At 47.7% G+C, this 19,570-nt stretch overlaps 1 protein-coding gene and 1 long non-coding RNA gene across 7 annotated transcripts in view; one reads left to right on the top strand and one right to left on the bottom strand.

The window, feature by feature from the left end:
- TMEM181 (transmembrane protein 181) overlaps positions 1 to 19,570 on the bottom strand; it is a 56,997-nt gene that overhangs the window by 31,544 nt on the left and 5,883 nt on the right. For 2 of the 6 annotated variants that reach the window (XM_027821577.3, XM_043544275.1), the window contains exons 1-4: positions 15,286 to 15,316; positions 14,478 to 14,696; positions 6,815 to 6,918; positions 679 to 731 (exon numbers count right to left, since the gene is read on the bottom strand). In XM_027821577.3, the coding sequence (XP_027677378.2) occupies positions 679 to 731; positions 6,815 to 6,918; positions 14,478 to 14,696; positions 15,286 to 15,311 (402 nt within the window). In that variant the 5' untranslated portion in view covers positions 15,312 to 15,316. Of the gene's footprint in view, positions 1 to 678; positions 732 to 6,654; positions 6,737 to 6,814; positions 6,919 to 10,716; positions 10,957 to 14,477; positions 14,697 to 15,285; positions 15,317 to 19,570 lie in introns of those variants that run through there. The other 4 variants (XM_043544274.1, XM_037895070.2, XM_037895073.1 and 1 more) reach the window with 4 other exon arrangements.
- Positions 15,149 to 19,570, top strand: part of LOC119565802 — an 83,908-nt gene continuing 79,486 nt past the window's right edge. The window contains exon 1 of the long non-coding RNA XR_006290038.1: positions 15,149 to 18,954. This is a non-coding gene — a long non-coding RNA (uncharacterized LOC119565802). The remainder of the gene's footprint in view (positions 18,955 to 19,570) is intronic.

Below are 19,570 nucleotides of genomic sequence, written 5' to 3'. Positions count from 1 at the left end.
CTTGGGGGGGGGGGGGAGGGGCACAGAGGTTGCTGGGGGGGCGTGGGGGACACCATAGGTGAGGGGGGAGGGGGGTTGGCGGGGAAGGTTCCCTACCCAGCTCCTGAGCTCCACTTGCTGCCTCCGCTCCATCCCAAGCCCCAGTTCTGCAGCTCCCATTGACTGGAAACTGCGGCCAAAGGGAGCTGCAGGGGCGGTGCTAGCCAGCAGAGGCAGCACATGGAGCTAGGAGCTGAGGGAGGGGAGCCCCCCCCCCACTCCAGGTAAGCACTGCCCTGCACCCCAATCCCCAGCCCTGAGCGTCCCCACACCCAAAGTCCTGCTGCTGGGGGGGGGGGGGGAGGGGGGGAGCAGAGACTGCTCCAGCAGCAGCCAGTGCGCCTGGCCCATGGGCCACCCAAGCTGCTCAGACGGCCCCCGGGTCAAGCACACCAGCCACTACAGAAGTCACGGAGATCGAGTTTTACTCATGAGGCAGCATAAAGCACTAATCTGAGAAAATTTAGCCAGTAAATTCTGAATTCCCGTGCAAGTTGGAAAGCACAACACACAGATATACCAAAATAGAATTTTCCATTTAAAATCTGACTTCTTAAGCATGTGTGTAAACTAATAAAATGCTTTTTAACAAATAAAGTCATCAGTGCCTGCCATGTAACAATATAATGCAGTTCTTACCTTTAAGTTATTCAATTTAGCTGTTACTGCAGTGGATTCAATTACACTAGGACCTAAATGATAGTCAAAAGGAGAGAAGACAGTACTGAAGTAAATCCATAAATACTGACATCATAGTATGATACTTCAAACTTGAATAATTATCTTTAATCTCAGGATTCAAAGCAGTTTGCAAATATCAGTTACGCAATACTCCAGTGAAGCAGGCAAATATTACACCATGTTATAGATGTGTAAACTGAGGGGCAAGTCCCTTAATAGCCATACAAGGCCACTCAACAATTAGGTAGCAGAACAGGGACTAGAAGTCAGGAGTGCCAAGTCCCAGATCCTTACTCTGCCACATGCTACAAATGCACTCAAATAAAACACTAGATATTTCCTTCCAACTAAAATTATTTCTTTTACAATCCTATTAAAAATTCACAGCCCACCCCAACTAATAAATTGATTCTGCTATATTTGTGATTAATACATTTGTAACTATCCAATAAAGACTGGTGCTGTGGTTAATACTTGTGTCTAGAGATAGAAGTGAGGAGGCATTATTAGGGAAGAGAGATCTATTTAAGTTGCCCTACAGCATTAGAGCACCCAGTGCACCATTTGCACACCCTGGGGTTACAGTAATGATATTTTGTGGAATGAGTGCTGGATTTTGACCATCTTGGTCAGTTGAAAGGAATTACCTATGTTTGTGTCTAGGTTACATATAATTAAGGCTAAGATTTTGTCATGGTTATTTTTAGTAGAAGTCACGGACAGGTCACGGGCAATAAACAAAAATTCATGGAAGCCGTGACCTGTCTGTGGCTTTTGCTGCTGAGGCTCCATTGTTTCTCCCCACCACCGTGGTGGCTGGGAGCTGAGGGGTTCCACCTCTGGGCCCGCGGGAGCTGGAAGCTGCAGGGTAACCATATTTCCCAAAGAGAAAATGGGAAACCCCCAGCCGCTCACCTGAGGCAGTCCCCCCACCCTGTGTGCGAGGCTGTCACCTGTCGCTGGAACCCTGAGGAGTCAGCTATTTTCCTTAGCTACACTTGCGCAATCCTCACTAAAGGCAATAAGGTTTGACAGCTGTAACTAAGGGCAAAATCTGAGACAACAGGGGTGCATTAGTATAAATGAGTGGTAAATTGTTTGTACTACTGAAGCTGCACAAGTTAAAGAATGCAGTTTGATTCTCAGATCTCAAGCTGAATTCACAGTTGCAGTGCTGACAGTTACACACACACACACACACAAATAGTAAGCCTCTCCTTTTGTTTGTAAACTGAGCACATTTGAGATGTAGTCATTGAGACAGGAGGTGGACCACCACACAATACCATTTTTCACAGAGCCACTTTGAGTAACACCACAGCGATGAATGGTACCCAGATTTCTAACACTCAGTCCTGTGCTTTAATCACCATACTTCCTCTTAATATGTTGTTTTTCGATCCCAAATGTATGTTGGGCTTAGCCACCTGTAATCAGCAGACCAAGGCTTCTTAGCCTTGGTCTACACTAGAAGTTGCGGTCGAATTTAGCAGCGTTAAATCGATTTAACCCTGCACCCGTCCACACAACAAAGCCCTTTTTTTCCACTTAAAGGGCTCTTAAAATCGATTTCCTTACTCCACCCCCGACAAGGGGATTAGCGCTGAAATCGGCCTTGCTGGGTCGAATTTGGGGTACAGTAGACATAATTAGATGGTATTGGCCTCCGGGAGCTATCCCAGAGTGCTCCATTGTGACCGCTCTGGACAGCACTTTCAACTCAGATGCACTGGTCAGGTAGACAGGAAAAGGCCTGCGAACTTTGAATTTCAATTTCCTGTTTGGCCAGCGGTGCAAGCTGCAGGTGAGTGCAGAGCTCATCAGCAGAGGTGACCATGATGGAGTCCCAGAATCGCAAAAGAGCTCCAGCATGGACTGAACGGGAGGTACGGGATCTGATCGCTGTATGGGGAGAGGAATCCGTGCTATCAGAACTCCATTCTAGTTTTCGAAATGCCAAAACATTTGTCAAAATCTCCCAGGGCATGAAGGATAGAGGGCATAACAGGGACCCGAAGAAGTGCCGCGTGAAACTTAAGGAGCTGAGGCAAGCCTACCAGAAAACCAGAGAGGCAAATGGCCGCTCCGGGTCAGAGCCCAAAACATGCCGCTTCTATGATGAGTTGCATGCCATTTTAGGGAGTTCAGCCACCACTACCCCAGCCATGTTGTTTGACTCCTGCAATGGAGATGGAGGCAACATGGAAGCAGGTTTTGGGGACGAGGAAGATGATGATGATGAGGTTGTAGATAGCTCACAGCAAGCAAGCAGAGAAACCGGTTTTCCCGACAGACAGGAACTGTTTCTCACCCTGGACCTAGTACCCCCCGAACCCACCCAAGGTTGCCTCCCGGACCCGCCAGGTGGAGAAGGGACCTCTGGTTAGTGTACCTTTTAAAATACTAAACGTTATGGTTTAAAAGCAAGCAAGTTTAATAATTAATTTGCCCTGGCATTCGCAGGTCTCCTGGATGTACTCCCAAAGCCTTTCCGTCCACCATGGTAGGACACTTTACCACTCCAAGTCTGTAGCACATACTCAGGAATCATTGTAGAACAAAGCATTGCAGTGTACGTTTGCTGGCGTTCAAACAACATCCGTTCTTTATCTCTCTGTGTTACCTCAGGAGAGTGATATCATTCATGGTCACCTTGTTGAAATAGGGTGCTTTTCTTAAGGGGACATTCAGAGGTGCCCGTTCCTGCTGGGCTGTTTGCCTGTGGCTGAACAGAAATGTTCCCCGCTGTGAGCCATGGGGAGGGGGGAGGGATGAGGGGCTAGCCACGCGGTGGGGGGAGACAAAATGCGACCTTGGAACGAAAGCACAAGTGCTATGTATGTAATGTCAACAGCAAGGTTTACCGTCAAAGAGCGTACCCATTGTTCTATAAAATGGGTCTTTTTAAATACCACTGTCCCTTTTTTTTTTTCTCCACCAGCTGCATGTGTTTCAAGGATCACAGGATCTTCTCCTTCCCAGAGGCTAGCGAAGATTAGAAGGTGAAAAAAAAGCACTCGCGATGAAATGTTCTCTGAGCTCATGCTGTCTTCCCACACTGGCAGAGCACAGACGAATGCATGGAGGCAGACAATGTCAGAGTGCAGGAAAGCACAAAATGACCGGGAGGAGAGGTGGTGGGCTGAAGAGAGGGCTGAAGTTGAAAGGTGGCGGCAGCGTGATGAGAGGAGGCAGGATTCAATGCCAAGGCTGCTGGAGGATCAAACTAATGTGCTCCAGGGTATGGTTGAGCTGCAGAAAAGGCAGCTGGAGCACAGACTGCTGCTACAACCCCTGTGTAACCAACCGCCCTCCTCCCCAGGTTCCATAGCCTCCTCACCCAGACGCCCAAGAACGTGGTGGGGGGACCTCTGGCCACCCAGCCACTCCACCCCAGAGGATTGCCCAAGCAACAGAAGGCTGGCATTCAATAAGTTTTAAACTTTTAAAGTGCTGTGTGGCCTTGTCCTTCCCTCCTCCACTACCCCTCCTGGTGCCTCTCTCCTCCACCACCACTCCTGGGCTACCACCTTGGTAGTTATCCCCCTATTTGTGTGATGAATTAATAAAGAATGCATGAATGTGAAGCAACAATGACTTTATTGGCTCTGCAAGCGGTGATCGAAGGGAGGAGGGGAGGGTGGTTAGCTTACAGGGAAGTAGAGTGAACCAAGGGGCGGAGGGTTTCATCAAGGAGAAACAAACAGAACTTTCACACCGTAGCCTGGCCAGTCATGAAACTGGTTTTCAAAGCTTCTGATGCGCACCGCACCCTCCTGTGCTCTTCCAACCGCCCTGGTGTCTGGCTGTGCGTAACCAGCGGCCAGGCAATTTGCCTCAACCTCCCACCCCGCCATAAACATCTCCCCCTTACTCTCACAGATATTATGGAGCGCACAGCAAGCAGTAATAACAGTGGGAATATTGGTTTCGCTGAGGTCTAAGCGAGTCAGTAAACTGCGCCAGCGAACTTTTAAATGTCCAAATGCACATTCTACCACCATTCTGCACTTGCTCAGCCTGTAGTTGAGCAGCTCCTGACTACTGTCCAGGCTGCCTGTGTATGGCTTCATGAGCCATGGCATTAAGGGGTAGGCTGGGTCCCCAAGGATAACTATAGGCATTTCAACATCCCCAACCATTATTTTCTGGTCTGGGAATAAAGTCCCTTCCTGCAGCTTTTGAAACAGACTAGAGTTCCTGAAGATGCGAACGTCATGTACCTTTCCCGGCCATCCCACGTTGATGTTGATGAAACGTCCCTTGTGATCCATCAGTGCTTGCAGCACTATTGAAAAGTACCCCTTGCGGTTTATGTACTTGCCGGCTTGGTGCTCCGGTGCCAAGATAGGGATATGGGTTCCATCTATGGCCTCACCACAGTTAGGGAATTCCACTGCAGCAAAGCCATCCACTATGACCTGCACATTTCCCATAGTCACTACCCTTGATAGCAGCAGCTCAGTGATTGCATTGGCTACTTGCATCACAGCAGCTCCCACAGTAGATTTGCCCACTCCAAATTGATTCCCGACTGACCGGTAGCTGTCTGGCATTGCAAGCTTCCACAGGGCTATTGCCACTCGCTTCTCAACTGTGAGGGCTGCTCTCATCTTGGTATTCATGCGTGTCAGGGCAGGGGAAAGCAAGTCACAAAGTTCCACGAAAGTGCCCTTACGCATGCAAAAGTTTCGCAGCCACTGGGAATCATCCCAGACCTGCAACACTATGCGGTCCCACCAGCCTGTGCTTGTTTCCCGAGCCCAGAATTGGCGTTCCACCGCATGAACCTGCCCCATTAGTACCATGATGCCCAGACTGCCAGGGCCCGTGCTTTGAGAGAAGGCTGTGTCCATGTCCTCATCACTCTCATCACCGGGCTGACGTCACCTACTCGCCAAGTTTCGCTTTGCCAGGTTCTGGTGCTGCATATACTGCTAGATAATGCGTGTGGTGTTTAATGTGCTCCTAATTGCCAAAGTGATCTGAGCAGGCTCCATGCTTGCCATGGTATGGCGTCTGCACAGAAAAAAGGCGCGGAACGATTGTCTGCCGTTGCTCTGACGGAGGGAGGGGTGACTGACGACATGGCTTACAGGGTTGGCTTACAGGGAATTAAAATCAACATAGGGGGTGGCTTTGCGAGAAACAGAATGGCCCCCTCAAGGATAGAACTCAAAACCTCAAGGACAGAACTGAAAACTGGGTTTAGCAGGCCGTTGATTTCACGGAGGGAGGGAGGAGAAAATGAATACCAAACAAATCTGGTCTATTTCCTGTTTTGATCCACTTCATCTATCTTTATACATCTTGCTGGCAGCAGACTGTGCAGTACGACCGCTAGCTATCGTCATCTCCTGGGTGATCAGCAGAAGACGCTGCAGTATGACTGCTGGGCATCATCTTCTGCTGGCTGCAGATTAAAAGACAGTGCACTGCCGGTAGGACTGAATCGCCATGAAACAAAACTTAAAAGGGAAATGACTTGGCTGAATCACTCCCATGTTTGCCCAGGTGCCCCTGACCTCATCGAGGTCAGTTAAAAGAGCACCCTGGACTACGTTGACAATGGCTACCAGTCATACTGCACTGTCTGCTGCCAAAAGGCAATAAACTGTTGCTGTATAGCAATGCAATACCGCGTCTGCCAGCACCCAGGAGACATACGGTGACGGTTAGCTAAGCGGGCTCCATGCTTGCCATGGTATGGCATCTGCACAGGTAACTCAAGAAAAAAGGCAAAACTATCGTCTGCCCTTGCTTTCACGGAGGGAGGGAGGGAGGGAGGGAAGGGGGACCTGACGATACCCTTAGATACATCAGTCTTCCATTTAGCTAATCTTAAATGTACCATTTGTTTACTTAGCATCTACTTTGGTATAGAAACCGTACAACTAAGGAAGGAAATTATTCAATACATATGTAAGAAAAAACCTGTAAACACCAGATGCAGACTTGCAGCTAAGTACACCTCCGGAGATCTCAAGGCACTCGCCTCATTAACACTGGAGCAAATCTGTGGAGAACATGTTATTTACACAAGTTAAGGTATGGAAACAGCCAAAGCTTTTAAAAAAGACAGTAATAATCTTACCTGCAATTCCTATGAACACTGTCAAACCAAAACAAATGAAGAATACAACAAAGACCAGGACAAAATGTCGTTTGGACAGTGTATACAATCGCATTGGTGCTAACCTGCAGGAAGCAAAAGAAAGCCCAGAATTAGAACTCAGTAATGGAACTTGTAAAAGAGACTGCATCGGCTAGTCCTCAAAAATAAAAAAAATTAAAACAATTTCTGTGGCAATGTGGAATACCAAGAAGACTCCATCGATGATGCACTTTTACAGAGCAAGCATAACAGTTTCCTTCCAGCCACGCATATTCAGTGTCGCCAACTCTCATGATTTTTTTCCTAAGTGGTTAGAGGTTGAAAATACTGCACACTAAAGAACGTGAAGTTCTTCTTGTTCTAGTACTTTAAACAGCAGCAGTTACCATTCCTTTCATGCCAAAAGCATTTTCTGCTATCCTAGGATCTAAGCGTGGGAAAGAGTCTCCTCCTTAACTCCTCCCAGACAGAAAAAAGTTCTATATTTGAGCTCAACTATCTGATATACAGACGCACACAGGGTATTGTGAGGGTGCCATATTTCTAACCATAAGAGCGAAAGCTGATGCTGATGCTCTGTGTCTCTTAACTGAGATACACATATATAGCCAGCTTTCCACCCATTTTGTATAAATATGGTCCTGGAACTTCATGTAATTAAATACAGTATCTGCATTCCAATTGGAATTGCAAGAGTTAAGACATCTTTTCCAGGAAGTGCTTTGTGGACCAATGGTAGTCCACAGAACACAGTTTGAGAGCCTCTGCCTTAATGCATTTTTATACTGTATTCCTCATGATTAAAGTGCCTTAATATTCTTAAAATTTATTAAGCCCAAATCTGTGATCCATGTTTCCTTGACATGAACACTTACATGCAATTTTGATTCAAATGGTATCTTCTTAGCATATTGGATCAAAAAGTAGAAGTAATTGCCAGATACTGTATTTAATTAAAGGGATCTTTCTGAGGTGTGACATTTTAAACAGCTGAAACTTATCTGCTCATTTTAGTTCACACAAGGGGAAAGCCAAGCATTAGTCAGATTTAGAACAAAGATGTAGGTGTAAGGAGGGATGCAAATGAGTCACTGTTCACACGGCAAGTTTGCACAAACTGGCTGTACGGGATTCTTGTGGTAGCACCTTGCACTGGCAGTCCAAGGCCCGTTAAGCGTGTCTGTCTCTCCTGTTGCTGTGCAAAAGGTCTATAAAACAGGAGAAACTGACTGACTATACAGGGAAAAGAGTGAAACTACCTATCCATAGGAAGTTCTCCAATGCGCAAATAGAAGTACATAGGAAAAATATTTCTCTGACCTTTCAGATACATAAATCTTCACTTGCAACAATAGGCACAAGTTTCTTAGAGAAGTGTGGTTTTTAAATTGACAATGTCCCTTTAAGTTAGAACTGTTTAAGTTTCTCACCCTTGACTACACATAGTTTTTGCACTCATTTAACTTGACCAGTTTAGCTAAGTCAGTACAAATTTTTGTGTGGACACACTTATACTGGTTTAAAGATGTTTATATGGGTGTATACTGCATTGGTATGAATAGATGTGACACAATGTTGTGCTATTCGTCATTTTCCAAGGGCTTTCAGTTCTACAAGTTGCCTGGAATTTCTTGCATAATTAGGAATGTCCTACATGGATATTTCTTAGATTGTATTGGGAAAGAAATAAACATGCATCATAACAGGTAGCTACTTAGTCAGTTGCAGAGTATCCTGAAGCAGTTAATATCAGGATCAGATAAAACAATGTGTCATTTCTTCATATGCATACTTTTATCTCCTCATTTCAGCAGAGATTTCAAAGCATTTAACATGGACACAAAATGCAGCTAAAACAAACATTCTTCTGAGTATCCACAATCCTCATGTAAAGTAACAAGACTCCTCACTCACAATATTTATGGAGCTGGCTTGACAACTGCGGACACGTAGGTCCTTTATTTACTCGTAGGACATAGATAATGTGAGCAGCAATGGTGCATGCTTCCCCACCCTGCCCTGCAGAAACTACTTCTACAAATGGAAGCTCAATTTATATGTTCACTCATTATTAGATGATGTAATAGGTGTACAAAGTATTTTACAGCTGATTAAGACAACATGGGCTTTGCTGAGAAGAGAGGAACTTACAATGTTGTATTAAAAATACAACAAAATGACAAAAGACTACTTGGGGAGAAAGAGGAACAGAGCAAATACTGGTTTCAGAGTAGCAGCCGTGTTAGTCTGTATTCGCAAAAAGAAAAGGAGTACTTGTGGCACTTACAGACTAACAAATTTATTTGAGCATAAGCTTTCGTGAGCTACAGCTCACTTCATCGGATGCATCCGATGAAGTGAGCTGTAGCTCACGAAAGCTTATGCTCAAATAAATTTGTTAGTCTGTAAGGTGCCACAAGTACTCCTTTTCTTCTTAGAGCAAATAATGAGAGACATAGCAAATACTGAGAAGGGGGATACTTCTCTTGGGGAGCACAGGGCATTAAACATACAGTGTGAGTGGTTTTCATATTTTTCACCAGTATGTTTATTTAAAATAATTTAAACTTCTGTTACTGGTGAGTTATCACTGAAAGGCTTTGAAAATAAACGTTCTGTATGTAAGGAAGGATTTCAGTGAAGTGGGGCTGGAACACAAGAAAGACTGTTCTAAACAAAGGGGCAGCATAGAAGAAGGCATGAAGATGAGAATGGAAGAAGGAAATAAAGGGAGCGTGTAGATAGGGACTTATGTGAAAGGAGTGAGATGTGGAGAAAATGAGAGCAGAAAAAGCAAGCAGAAAAAAGTTATATAGCGCCTTGAATTCAGGATGAAGAAACGTGAGCAACATACAGACTCCATCATAGGCCTCTGATAATACATCTAAAAAGAGCATCAAACTGTGATGCAGAGGCCTACATTGCTGCCAGTTCTCATGATTTTAATCACAAGTCTCACAAAATTTTGTTTTTCTTTTAAGCTCCAGCTCCTGGGTCCTGTGACAAAAACAGAATGAAAGCTGAGATTTTAATGTAAACTAAATTTCTAGCCCTTATGGTTACAGAGAAGAGTTTAAAAATGTGAAGCCCTAAGGATGCAAAACCAGAAGGCAACCAAACAATCCACCTTTTAAAAATCTCCGTATTTTTAAGCAGATGGAGTAGGTAATACTGCATTTGTTTATCACAAACTGAACAGGACAACTAATTTCACAGAGGCCACCAAACAGTTATAATGATAATCTCTTTCAAATCTGTCTCCTAGGCTGGGTCAGATTTGAAAGAGATGCTCTGGAGGTGAGATGCTCTGTATTCCCATACTAATCCCAAGCTATTAAGTCTCCACACTGTCATGAACAAAGCTCGGAAACACCTGCTTTTGCAGCAATGGCAACGGAAATTGTTCAGCAGAGTACAGCTGTAGCCAGTATTTTACCTGTCTAGATTCTTTATAAAGGGCAGACCACTGAACAAAACCCTGTCTCCCACCAGGAGGACAGAGATCTACCAAGTCCCATGAGAATGTTGATTCCCATCTTTCAGAGCAGCCAGGAACTTGAGTGTTCAAGTAATAATGACACACACAAAGGCCAAGCAAGGGAAGAGGAGCTCTATTTTTTACTCATACACCTCTCAGTCAAAGCCTATAAAGAAAGATGTTCCCACACCCTAAAGGCCCAGGGGCAGCACGCTGTAGGAAATACTAACTAAGGCATGCATATCTATGCTGCCTTTCACCACAGCAGCAGCCAGGGAGGGCTAATAGGAGATGCACACTTGGCTTTTTAGCAGAATGCTGAGCCTGGACCCAACTGCCCCTACCACCCACTTTGGGACTGGCCTTGGTTAGAAGCTGTTTGGTAAATTTGCTGACCACATACAGTGAGATACTCTGTGCTTTTCTATTCACTTGTATCAGGTCCTCTTCCATTGTTTTTTTCTTGTCTCAGCTGGCAACATAATTCATCCATACGCTTTAGAATTTCTCATTTTTCTAGACTCAGTCCACTTCATATTTTGTGTGCCAAAGATTAACTTTGGACTATCCATTTCAATCACTTTTTCATTCCTTCCTTCCTTCAACAGTTTCAGTTCTCTCCAACTAAGAATAACCGACCGGTCTTATTCCACAATCAGTTAATGGCTGTTTCATATACTAGAAGTATCACCATTGATTCTGAGCATGCTGCAAATAACAAAAACAGAATTTTACAGATGTGCAAAAACATGCAGGTGGATAAAGGATAATAAAAAAAATCAAACAAGGATTGGCATCACACGTTAAATGAGGACATCACAAAGGAGAAACAGCTTTTGAAATGGTTGTATCTATCAGTGAAATGAAGTTCAAAAAAAAGGCTGGGGAGGAGGAAAGGAAGTTACTAAAGTCTTGGTCATTAACAGAAACTATGGGTATGTCTTCACTAGTAATGTTATAACAAGGCTGTGTAGTCGCGGCAGAATGCTGCGAGAGAGCTCTCCCAGGGCTGTAAAAAAACAAAAAAAAACAAAAAAAAAACACCCCACCCCCACGAGGGGAGTAGCCACTGGAACTGGGAGCAAAGCTTTACAGAGCTGAAACTTGCAATGCTCAGGGGGGTGTTTTTTCACACCCCTGAGCGAGAAAGTTGCAGAACTGTAAAGTGGCAGAGTAGACAAGGCCTAAGTTGAACAGCTGGGGCTGAAGGAAGAACTAAGGCCAATCAAGAGTAGGAGTCAGAGTCAAATGAAGGAGAAGGACAAAAAGGAGCCTAGAAAAGTGATAAAGTTAGATTGAGGAAACAAGGTAAATATAAAAGTCAGTATAAAGGAGCTTAATACTTGCCTAAACTGCCCACCATGAAACTAGTAGTAGATTTGGTACTATCATCTTGGGAGAAAACATTACAAATAATCTTTCCCATTCCATGAGAGAGCAACTGTGATCTCACCCTATTCCTGCAGTAAAGTTTCTGTCAATGTCCACAACTTGAGTAGTCTGAGGAAGGGATTTTAATATAATGATCCCGTCATACTTCCAGCAGGCCAACCTATCCTTGTCATCTGGTCACTGACAGATACAAGACTATGCCAACTCTCCATCACATCTCCTTTTCTGTGTTACTCTACTTTAGCTTCTAGAATAGAGAGTGATTCTTACAGTTTGGCCAGTCAACAGAGGTTCTCTTAATATACTCAAATATTCCCAATAATTGATCTAAAAAATAGAAAATTATCCAGCTACGGCCAGTCACCAAGTCACTGAAAGTCTTGTCCCAAGTTGCAGATCTCAATGAAAAATCCTAGATACTGTAATATGGTGATAGTGAATTTATGGATAATAATGCAGCAGGTTTTGTATACGAACATGCAACTGTCAGCCAAGTGGAGGAGAGGATATTTGAAAAACTTTGCAAGTTACAGGGCTCATAATTATACTTTTCTGCATTTCCACAAAAGTCAGTATAATTTACTTTGGTTGCTTATTTTGTATATTCTGACCAGTGATTTAAATCACGATTTAAATCAAATCCACCTTGATAGTTACAGTCTACAATAATTTCTAGAACTTTAATTGGGTACAGGGTTCTTCACTTTCCCCCCGAACCGTTATGTAGCTTTTCTGCACTGTTAAATTGACATGTTCTAACCTAGAGGTGGCTGCACAAAAGTGGCAGGCAAAGTGACCCCTCTACACATTTATTGCTAAATCTATTAGACATTTTAGGATGAAAGGTATTAACTATATAAATGCAAGACAATAGCTCCCCACTTAAACATGTAATTTGAAAATCTTTTCCAGAGAATAAATAATACAGAAGTCCTCTAGAAAAGGCAACGGTGAATCCTTGACTAGGCAAGTTAGCTTGGTCTGCAAGTGTATGTTCAAATACCTAACAAATTTTAGAGACATTTTCCTGTGCCACTGGATAAGTTAAAGACAAACGCACACATCAACATACAGTGGAGGGAACAGAAATACTGGTAGATCGTGATCGACTAGTCGATCCCGGAGCCTCTGCCAGTCGATCTCAATCTCTGGCTGCTAAAAGTTAGGCGGTACAGCAGGGCTAAGGAAGGTTCCCCCCTGCCTGCCCTGGCCCCACACCACTTCCAGAAGCAGCTGGCATGTCTCTGCGGCCCCGGGGGGGTGGGGGCAGTGGGTCTCTGCGCCCTGTCCACGCATGCCACCCCCGCAGCTCCCATTGGCCGCAGTTCCCAGCCAATGGGAGCTGTGGAGTCAGTGGCAGTGGGCAGATTTTTCACAACCCTGAGCAATAGTTATACCAATGTAAGTTTATAGCATAGACCTGGCCTGAAACAAATAATGCAAAATCCTTCAAAGGAAAGAGACTTTCAACACTATGTTTATGTTATACGACTGTCAAAATCAAGACCAGTCTCCAAATGAGTGAGTAATGCCAGGTTTGTATTAGAAGCCATATAATGTTTAGCAATTCATGATTGTGACATTCCAAGTTTGCCTAGAGTAGCAAACATTCTAGCCCTAATTCCCGAATAAAGTCTGCACACAGAAAACAGCATACGTAGGTAAACACAAAAATCAGAACCGCCCTAGAATTCAACAGCAAATTAAACTATATCTGCACATCTAATACATCTTCAAACACCGTAGCAGGCCCTTCAACCAAAGCAGCCTTCCTAAGAGATCCGCATTCACCTGGGCAGTGTTTCTCAGCGACCAGTCCGTGGACCAGGGCCAGTCCCTGAGATCTCCCTGACACAGTGTAGGAAGGCAGCAAGCCAGTCCCTGGTATCAAAAAGGTTGAGAAACACTGACCTCGAGGATCAAGTTACTATTTAACTAGAAATTAGGTTCAATGCCTGATCTGATTTAGATGATGTTTCCTATACCTTTTCCCTTCATTTCTATCTAAAAACAGCCCCACACCAAAGGACACACATCCAAGGCTCTAGACACCTTTGAAATGCACGTAAAAACACAATGCTTAAGGGACTACAACTTAAATCGTCCAACACATCCGCTTTTTTCTTTCTCCCACCCAATCACACCTCCTCTCACTGCCAGTCAAGCTGGCCAACGGGACTTCAAACTTCTCCTCAACCACACATCCCCACTGAACACGAGCCACCCCCCGCCCAAGATCGGAACACCCGCTCGAGGGATGCGTGGGGACCCACATCCCGGAGGGTGCTCGCACTGGGACAGGCAATGCGCTAAAGCTGCCTTTCCAAGGCTACACTCCTTGCCGACCCCACGGTCGGGTCACCTGGTTTCCCCGCTAGGCTCCCCCAGGAGCCAGCTGCGAGGCTGCTGAACGCTCTGCCGGGGTTAGTGTCGCACACAGGGCGCCGGCAGCAGGGGCTGGCTGGGGGGGGGGGGTCACAGAGCACAAGGCCAGAAGGGACGGTGGGGAACATTTACGCTGGCTGCCGCAGGGCACAGGCCCTGCCCGAGTCCCCCATCCCCGTGTGTGTGTGAGCGGGGGGCTCTGCGCAGGGCCGGGAGCGCTGCCTAACGGCGCAGCGAGGGGAGGGTCGTTCACTGGGGGGAGGGGGGGGCAACACCTGGACCCAGCGCCCAGGGTAAGGACCAGGCTGGGGGAGCGGGGAGAGGGACCGCCCCGCCTTGGACGCAGCTCGGAGCCCGAGACACCCCGTCCCCGCGCCCCCCACTCACAGCTCCATCTCCGAGCCGCATGCGCACTGGTGGCGCCTCCTCCCGCAACAGAGTCGGACGCGAGCCGCAGTCTCACATCCGACCGTAGCAAGAGCAGCAGCAGCAGCGCTTCCGCGTGCGTCATCCAAACGCCACGTCACGCGGGATCTGTCACGTGACACCGAGACGCTTGCCCAACTCTTGTTCCTGGGGGCGGGGGGAAAGGTCCTCCGTGCGCACCTGCTAGGGGAGTGAGGCGCGAGCGGGCTACGGGGGACGCACAGGGACACGAATCTACACCCTGATTACTTCACGACATCCATCTATACCCCCCCGCCCCCTTCCCCACGGGACGCTGGCCTGGCCCGGCCCGCCCATGTCATCGGCAACCAGCGAGCCCCGCCCCATCACCCCAGCAGGGCCACGGGCGGTGTTGGCACCACTTGAACTAAAGGGTAGGAAACGGGATCGAGTTAACTCGGTGCCCCAGGCCGCGTGTGGACTCGGGTGACCAGATAAGAAGTGTGAAAAATCAGGAACTGGGGGGGGGGGAAGGTTTCCAACCTTCTAATCGCGGTGGCACAAACCGAACACCCCGCCCCTTCTCCACCCCCCCGCCTCTGTCGCTGGCTCTCTCCCACCCCACTCACTCGCTCATTTTCACCGGGCTGGGGCAGAGGGTTGGGGTGCAGGGGGGGTGAGGGCTCCAGCTGGGGTGCGGGTTCTGGGGTGGGGCCAGGGATGAGGGGTTTAGGGTGCGGAAGGGGGCTCAGGGCTGGGGTGGGGGCACAGGAGAGGGTGCAGGGAGAGGGCTCCAGGTGGCGCGTACCTCGGGGGGCTCCCCAGAAGCAGCATGTCCCTTGGCTCCTAGATGTAGGGGCAGCCGCATGTGGTGCACGCTGCCTCTGCCCGCAGGCACCACCCCTGCAACTCCCATTGCCTGCGGTTCCTGGCCAATGGGAGCTGCAAAGCCAGCGCTCAGTGCGTGGGGAGTGCGCAGAGGCCCCCTGGCTGTCTCTCTGCCTAGGAACGGGGTGACATGTTGCTGCTTCTGGGGAGCCGTGCGGAGTCAGGTAAGGAGCCTACAAGCCATGCCAACCGGACTTTTAACAGCCCAGTCAGCAGTGCTGACCGGAGCCACCAGCGTTCCTTTTCAACCGGGTATTCCGGTTGAAAACTGGACACCTGGCAACCCTTGAGTGGGGGTAATAGGTGACTATATAAGACAAAGCCCCAAATATTGGGACTGTTCCTATAAAATTGGGACATTTGGTCGCCTTAGTGTGGACGCAGCTCCACCCGCACCCAGGGGCTCCGGGCACAGAAGGGCGGGTCCCTGTTCACCCCCAACCACGTCCGTTACTCCCCTGCCCACTCCCCCACCATAGGCGTGTGCACAGCCGCCTCCTGGACATGGCTCCAGCCCCATGCAGCACTGGGACTTGCGCCGCCCCACCCCCAGCTGCTGCAACTCGCACCCTGGCCTCAGGGCCACACTCAGCCTTGGTACTGTGGTAGCAGCAGCACGACCCCAGGGCATGCGGCAGAACAGGGCTGCAGAGCAGGGAGCACAGAGACAGGCCAGCACTGAAAGAAAAACCTGTGGGCCCAGCAGCAGCACACACAGCTCAACCCGTCCCAGGGAAGGTATCTCCACTATCTATGTGCGCCTGGTACTTGGCATGGTGGTGAGGGTTCCATACATTAGCATTAATGATCAAGGGATACTTTCCTCTTCTAGCAGCTGTCAGGGGGCCAACAGCATCCCATCAGTAATGCTGACCTACCAGCAGGAGCAAGTGCTGGGCTTGTCTACACTTACAGCGCTGCAGATTTTCCAATATGACCCTGAGCAACATAGTTCTATGTTACAAACTTATGTTGGTATATCAGGGCCAAGCCTCAAACTGTGACTCCAGAACACAGCTGAGGGCAGACCTACACTTAAAGCTGCAGCAATGCAGCTGCGCAGCTTTAGCACAGATGCTACTATGCCCATGAGAGAGTTTCTCCCCTCAGCGTAGTTAATCCACCTCAAGGAGCAGCGGTAGCTATGTTGGCAGGAGAAGCCCTCCCGTCATCCTAGGGCTGTCTACATCTGGGGTTAGATCAGTATAACTGCATGGCCTAGGGGAGTGGATTTTTCACATCCCTGAGCTATGTAGTTATACTGATGTAAGTTTGTAGACCTGGCCTGATCGTGATATCTATATATACTCAGCCCTGGTCTGCACTACAAACTTATGTTGGTATAATTACGTCGCTCAGGGGTGTGGAAAATCCACACCCTTGAGTGATCCAGCCTAACTTCTGGTTTAGACAGCGCTATGTTGACAGGAAGGCTTCGCCCGTTGACATAGCTACAGCCTCCCGGGGAGGTGGAGTACCTACACCGACAGGAGAAGCTCTCCTGTCAACATAGGTAGCATCTTCGCAAAGCACTAGAGCATGCATCTGTAGCACTGTAAGCATAGACAAGTCCTTAAGCATGTTAAGTAAACATAACAACAAGGGAAGCAAATAAACATTTGCAGTACAGGAGAAGGTGTGCTGGTCTGTTAGTTGACCTCCAAGATTTCCCCCTCTCAGCTCATGATCCTGTTTTAAACTGTTAACTGCACAGAGTAATGAAATTTTAGAATAAAACAATAGGGCTGTTTAAAGTACTAGCTCAAACAGAATGCTTAACAATCATTTCTATTTCCAGATGTATGTTTCCAATTATCTCTGCTCCAATGTTATTTTTAAAATAGGTTAGAAGAGAATAGTTTAGCCATTATTAAATATGTAGGGCTTGACTCAGCATTGTGTTACTCCAGGCTCACCCCAGTGGAAATCCATTGATTTTCATGGAGTTACACCAGCTGACAACTGGAGTAATACAATGCTGTTTTAGATCTGTGGTATCTATACAAACACTAGAAAAGGTTTAGCTGTTTAAGAGCCTGATCTTGCCTCAGTGAAGTGAGTGGAAAGTCAATGGCCTTTGAGCTTAAGCCTCATGTCTCACAAGGCACCTGAGGCATGTCAGTAGTAATATCTAAGAGCTCACTGCTTAGATGGTTTGTCAGTGGCAGACCCAAGTAGAGGAGTGACATCAATGGGACTTGGATCAAGACCTGGCATACTGCACACTTTGATGTTATATAACTTACTTAAAACACCACATGCGTTTTTTTATCATACTCCCTACACTGCTATGCACATATGTTAGAAAGTTGCAAAAGCTGTTCTATAGGACAAAGAGCTTCTTGTAACCGCTCTAAATTCTGCTCCAGGAACTAGTTGCTGGAGACACTGCAGAGTGATGCAAGCTGAGCCTACCACCTCTCCAGAATTAAGTGTGTCACATATTTGACACTCTAAGCCTCCTCTAGCTTTTGAAATTGCTTCTGCATTTGGATCTGCCAGGAGCTAAGCCAGCAGATGGACCCCTTATGCTTACACCTTTCTGAAGCTACTTTGCTTCTTAAAAAAAATTCTTTATTGAAGCGAGTACCAAAGTAATATCAGGGATTCCTCCTATATCTGGCAGGAGTGATTTTACAGACTAAAGCCCCAATTCTGCAAATAATCATGTGCCTATTTCATTTATATGAGTAGTCCTCTTTCCCAGATGCACTAAACAGAACAACTGAGGATTGAGTCACTTGTGTTTAAGTGACATGAGACATTCCTTCCTCTCCAGGACCTTAACAGTACTCCAAGACCTTAAGGGTACATCTACACAGCAAGCAAAAACTCATGGCATCAAGTCTCAGAGCGCAGTCTACAGACTTGGGCTCACACTGTGGCACTAAAAATACCAGTGTAGACATTCAGGCTCTGGCTGAAGCTCAGGTTTTGAAGCCTAAGGAGAGGGGGTGAGCTTTAGATCCTGAACTCCAGGCCGAGTCCAAACATCTATACTGCTATTTTTAGTGCAGTAGCACAGCCTGAGTCTGTAGACCAGGCTCTGAGTCTTGCTGTCACGTAGATGTACCCTAACTGGCTAGCAAATTAACGACTAGAAGTGAAATCCTGATCTAGTTGAAATCAGTGGGAGTGTAGGGAGCCAGGGTGGCTCCCCTCTGAACCAGAGGGTAAAGAGCCACCCTCTGAGCCTGAGTGGGCGGGGCCAGGCCAAGCTTCCGCCAGTCCCCAGAAGGGGAAGGGTGGGACAGGAAGTACAAAGGGCAGGGCCCTCTGCCCAGTGAAGAGAGCACCAGGGAGGGAGACAGACACAGGCTGCTCCCTCGTGATCCTGCTGCTGACCCAGGCGAAGCCCTGGGCAAGGAGGAGCCTGACTGGGAGGAAGGCCTGTGGCAACCAGGGCTGCCGGCTGCTGAATACCCAGAGGACCTGGAGGGGCCTGACTGCAGCCCGGGCCAGCGTGAGTCCGGTACCGAGTGGGAGCGGCCCGCAGCGGAATACTCGGACAAGATGGAGGGACCGGAGCTGCCTGCAGCGGAATACCCGGAGGAGATGGAGGGACCGGAGCGACCCGCCTGAGAGACAGGTTGGAAGTAGCCCAGGGGCCGAACTACACCGTGGGGTGGGTGTGTTCGGTCAGTGGGCGCGGACTGCCCCGCTGACCCAGTGGCAGGACCTTCGCCTCCCACCACTGTCAGGGCCCTGGGCTGGAACGCAGTGGAGTTGGGTGGGCCTGCATTCCCCTACCCCGGCGCTCCCCTGCCTGAGGGGCGCGCTACTGACTCGTGCCAGCCCACCCTCCCCGCTAATTCCCCAACGCCCGGAAGGTGTGGCTGAGGCCTGCCAGGGAGACCGTAGCTCTCCATCGCCCCTGGGGGCTCGGAGGACCGACCGACACCTGTCACAGGGAGTTCTGCCATTTAAGCAAATGTGGCCAGGAGTAGAAGTTAAAACCATGTCTCCCATATGCCACTATGGAACACTAGGCAATGAGAGTTGCCCACGCACACCCCTTTTACAATAAGGCAACTGAGTGCAGGCTCCGTGACAAAGTACATTAAATGCACTTGCTTTTCTACTGTAAAAATCTGGGTTTGAAACTGGCTTGGGTCACAAGTAAAATGAGTTTGATGATTTCATTCTGGTTGCCAGGGGACATTTTCCATATCACAAAATTACACAGCAATCTAACATCATAGGCT

This window comes from Chelonia mydas, chromosome 3 (assembly GCF_015237465.2).
Source record: "Chelonia mydas isolate rCheMyd1 chromosome 3, rCheMyd1.pri.v2, whole genome shotgun sequence".
Classification (NCBI taxonomy): Eukaryota; Metazoa; Chordata; order Testudines; family Cheloniidae; genus Chelonia; species Chelonia mydas.
The sequence above is the reverse complement of the archived record's forward strand: the minus strand, read 5'-3'. Positions and strand labels throughout refer to the sequence as shown.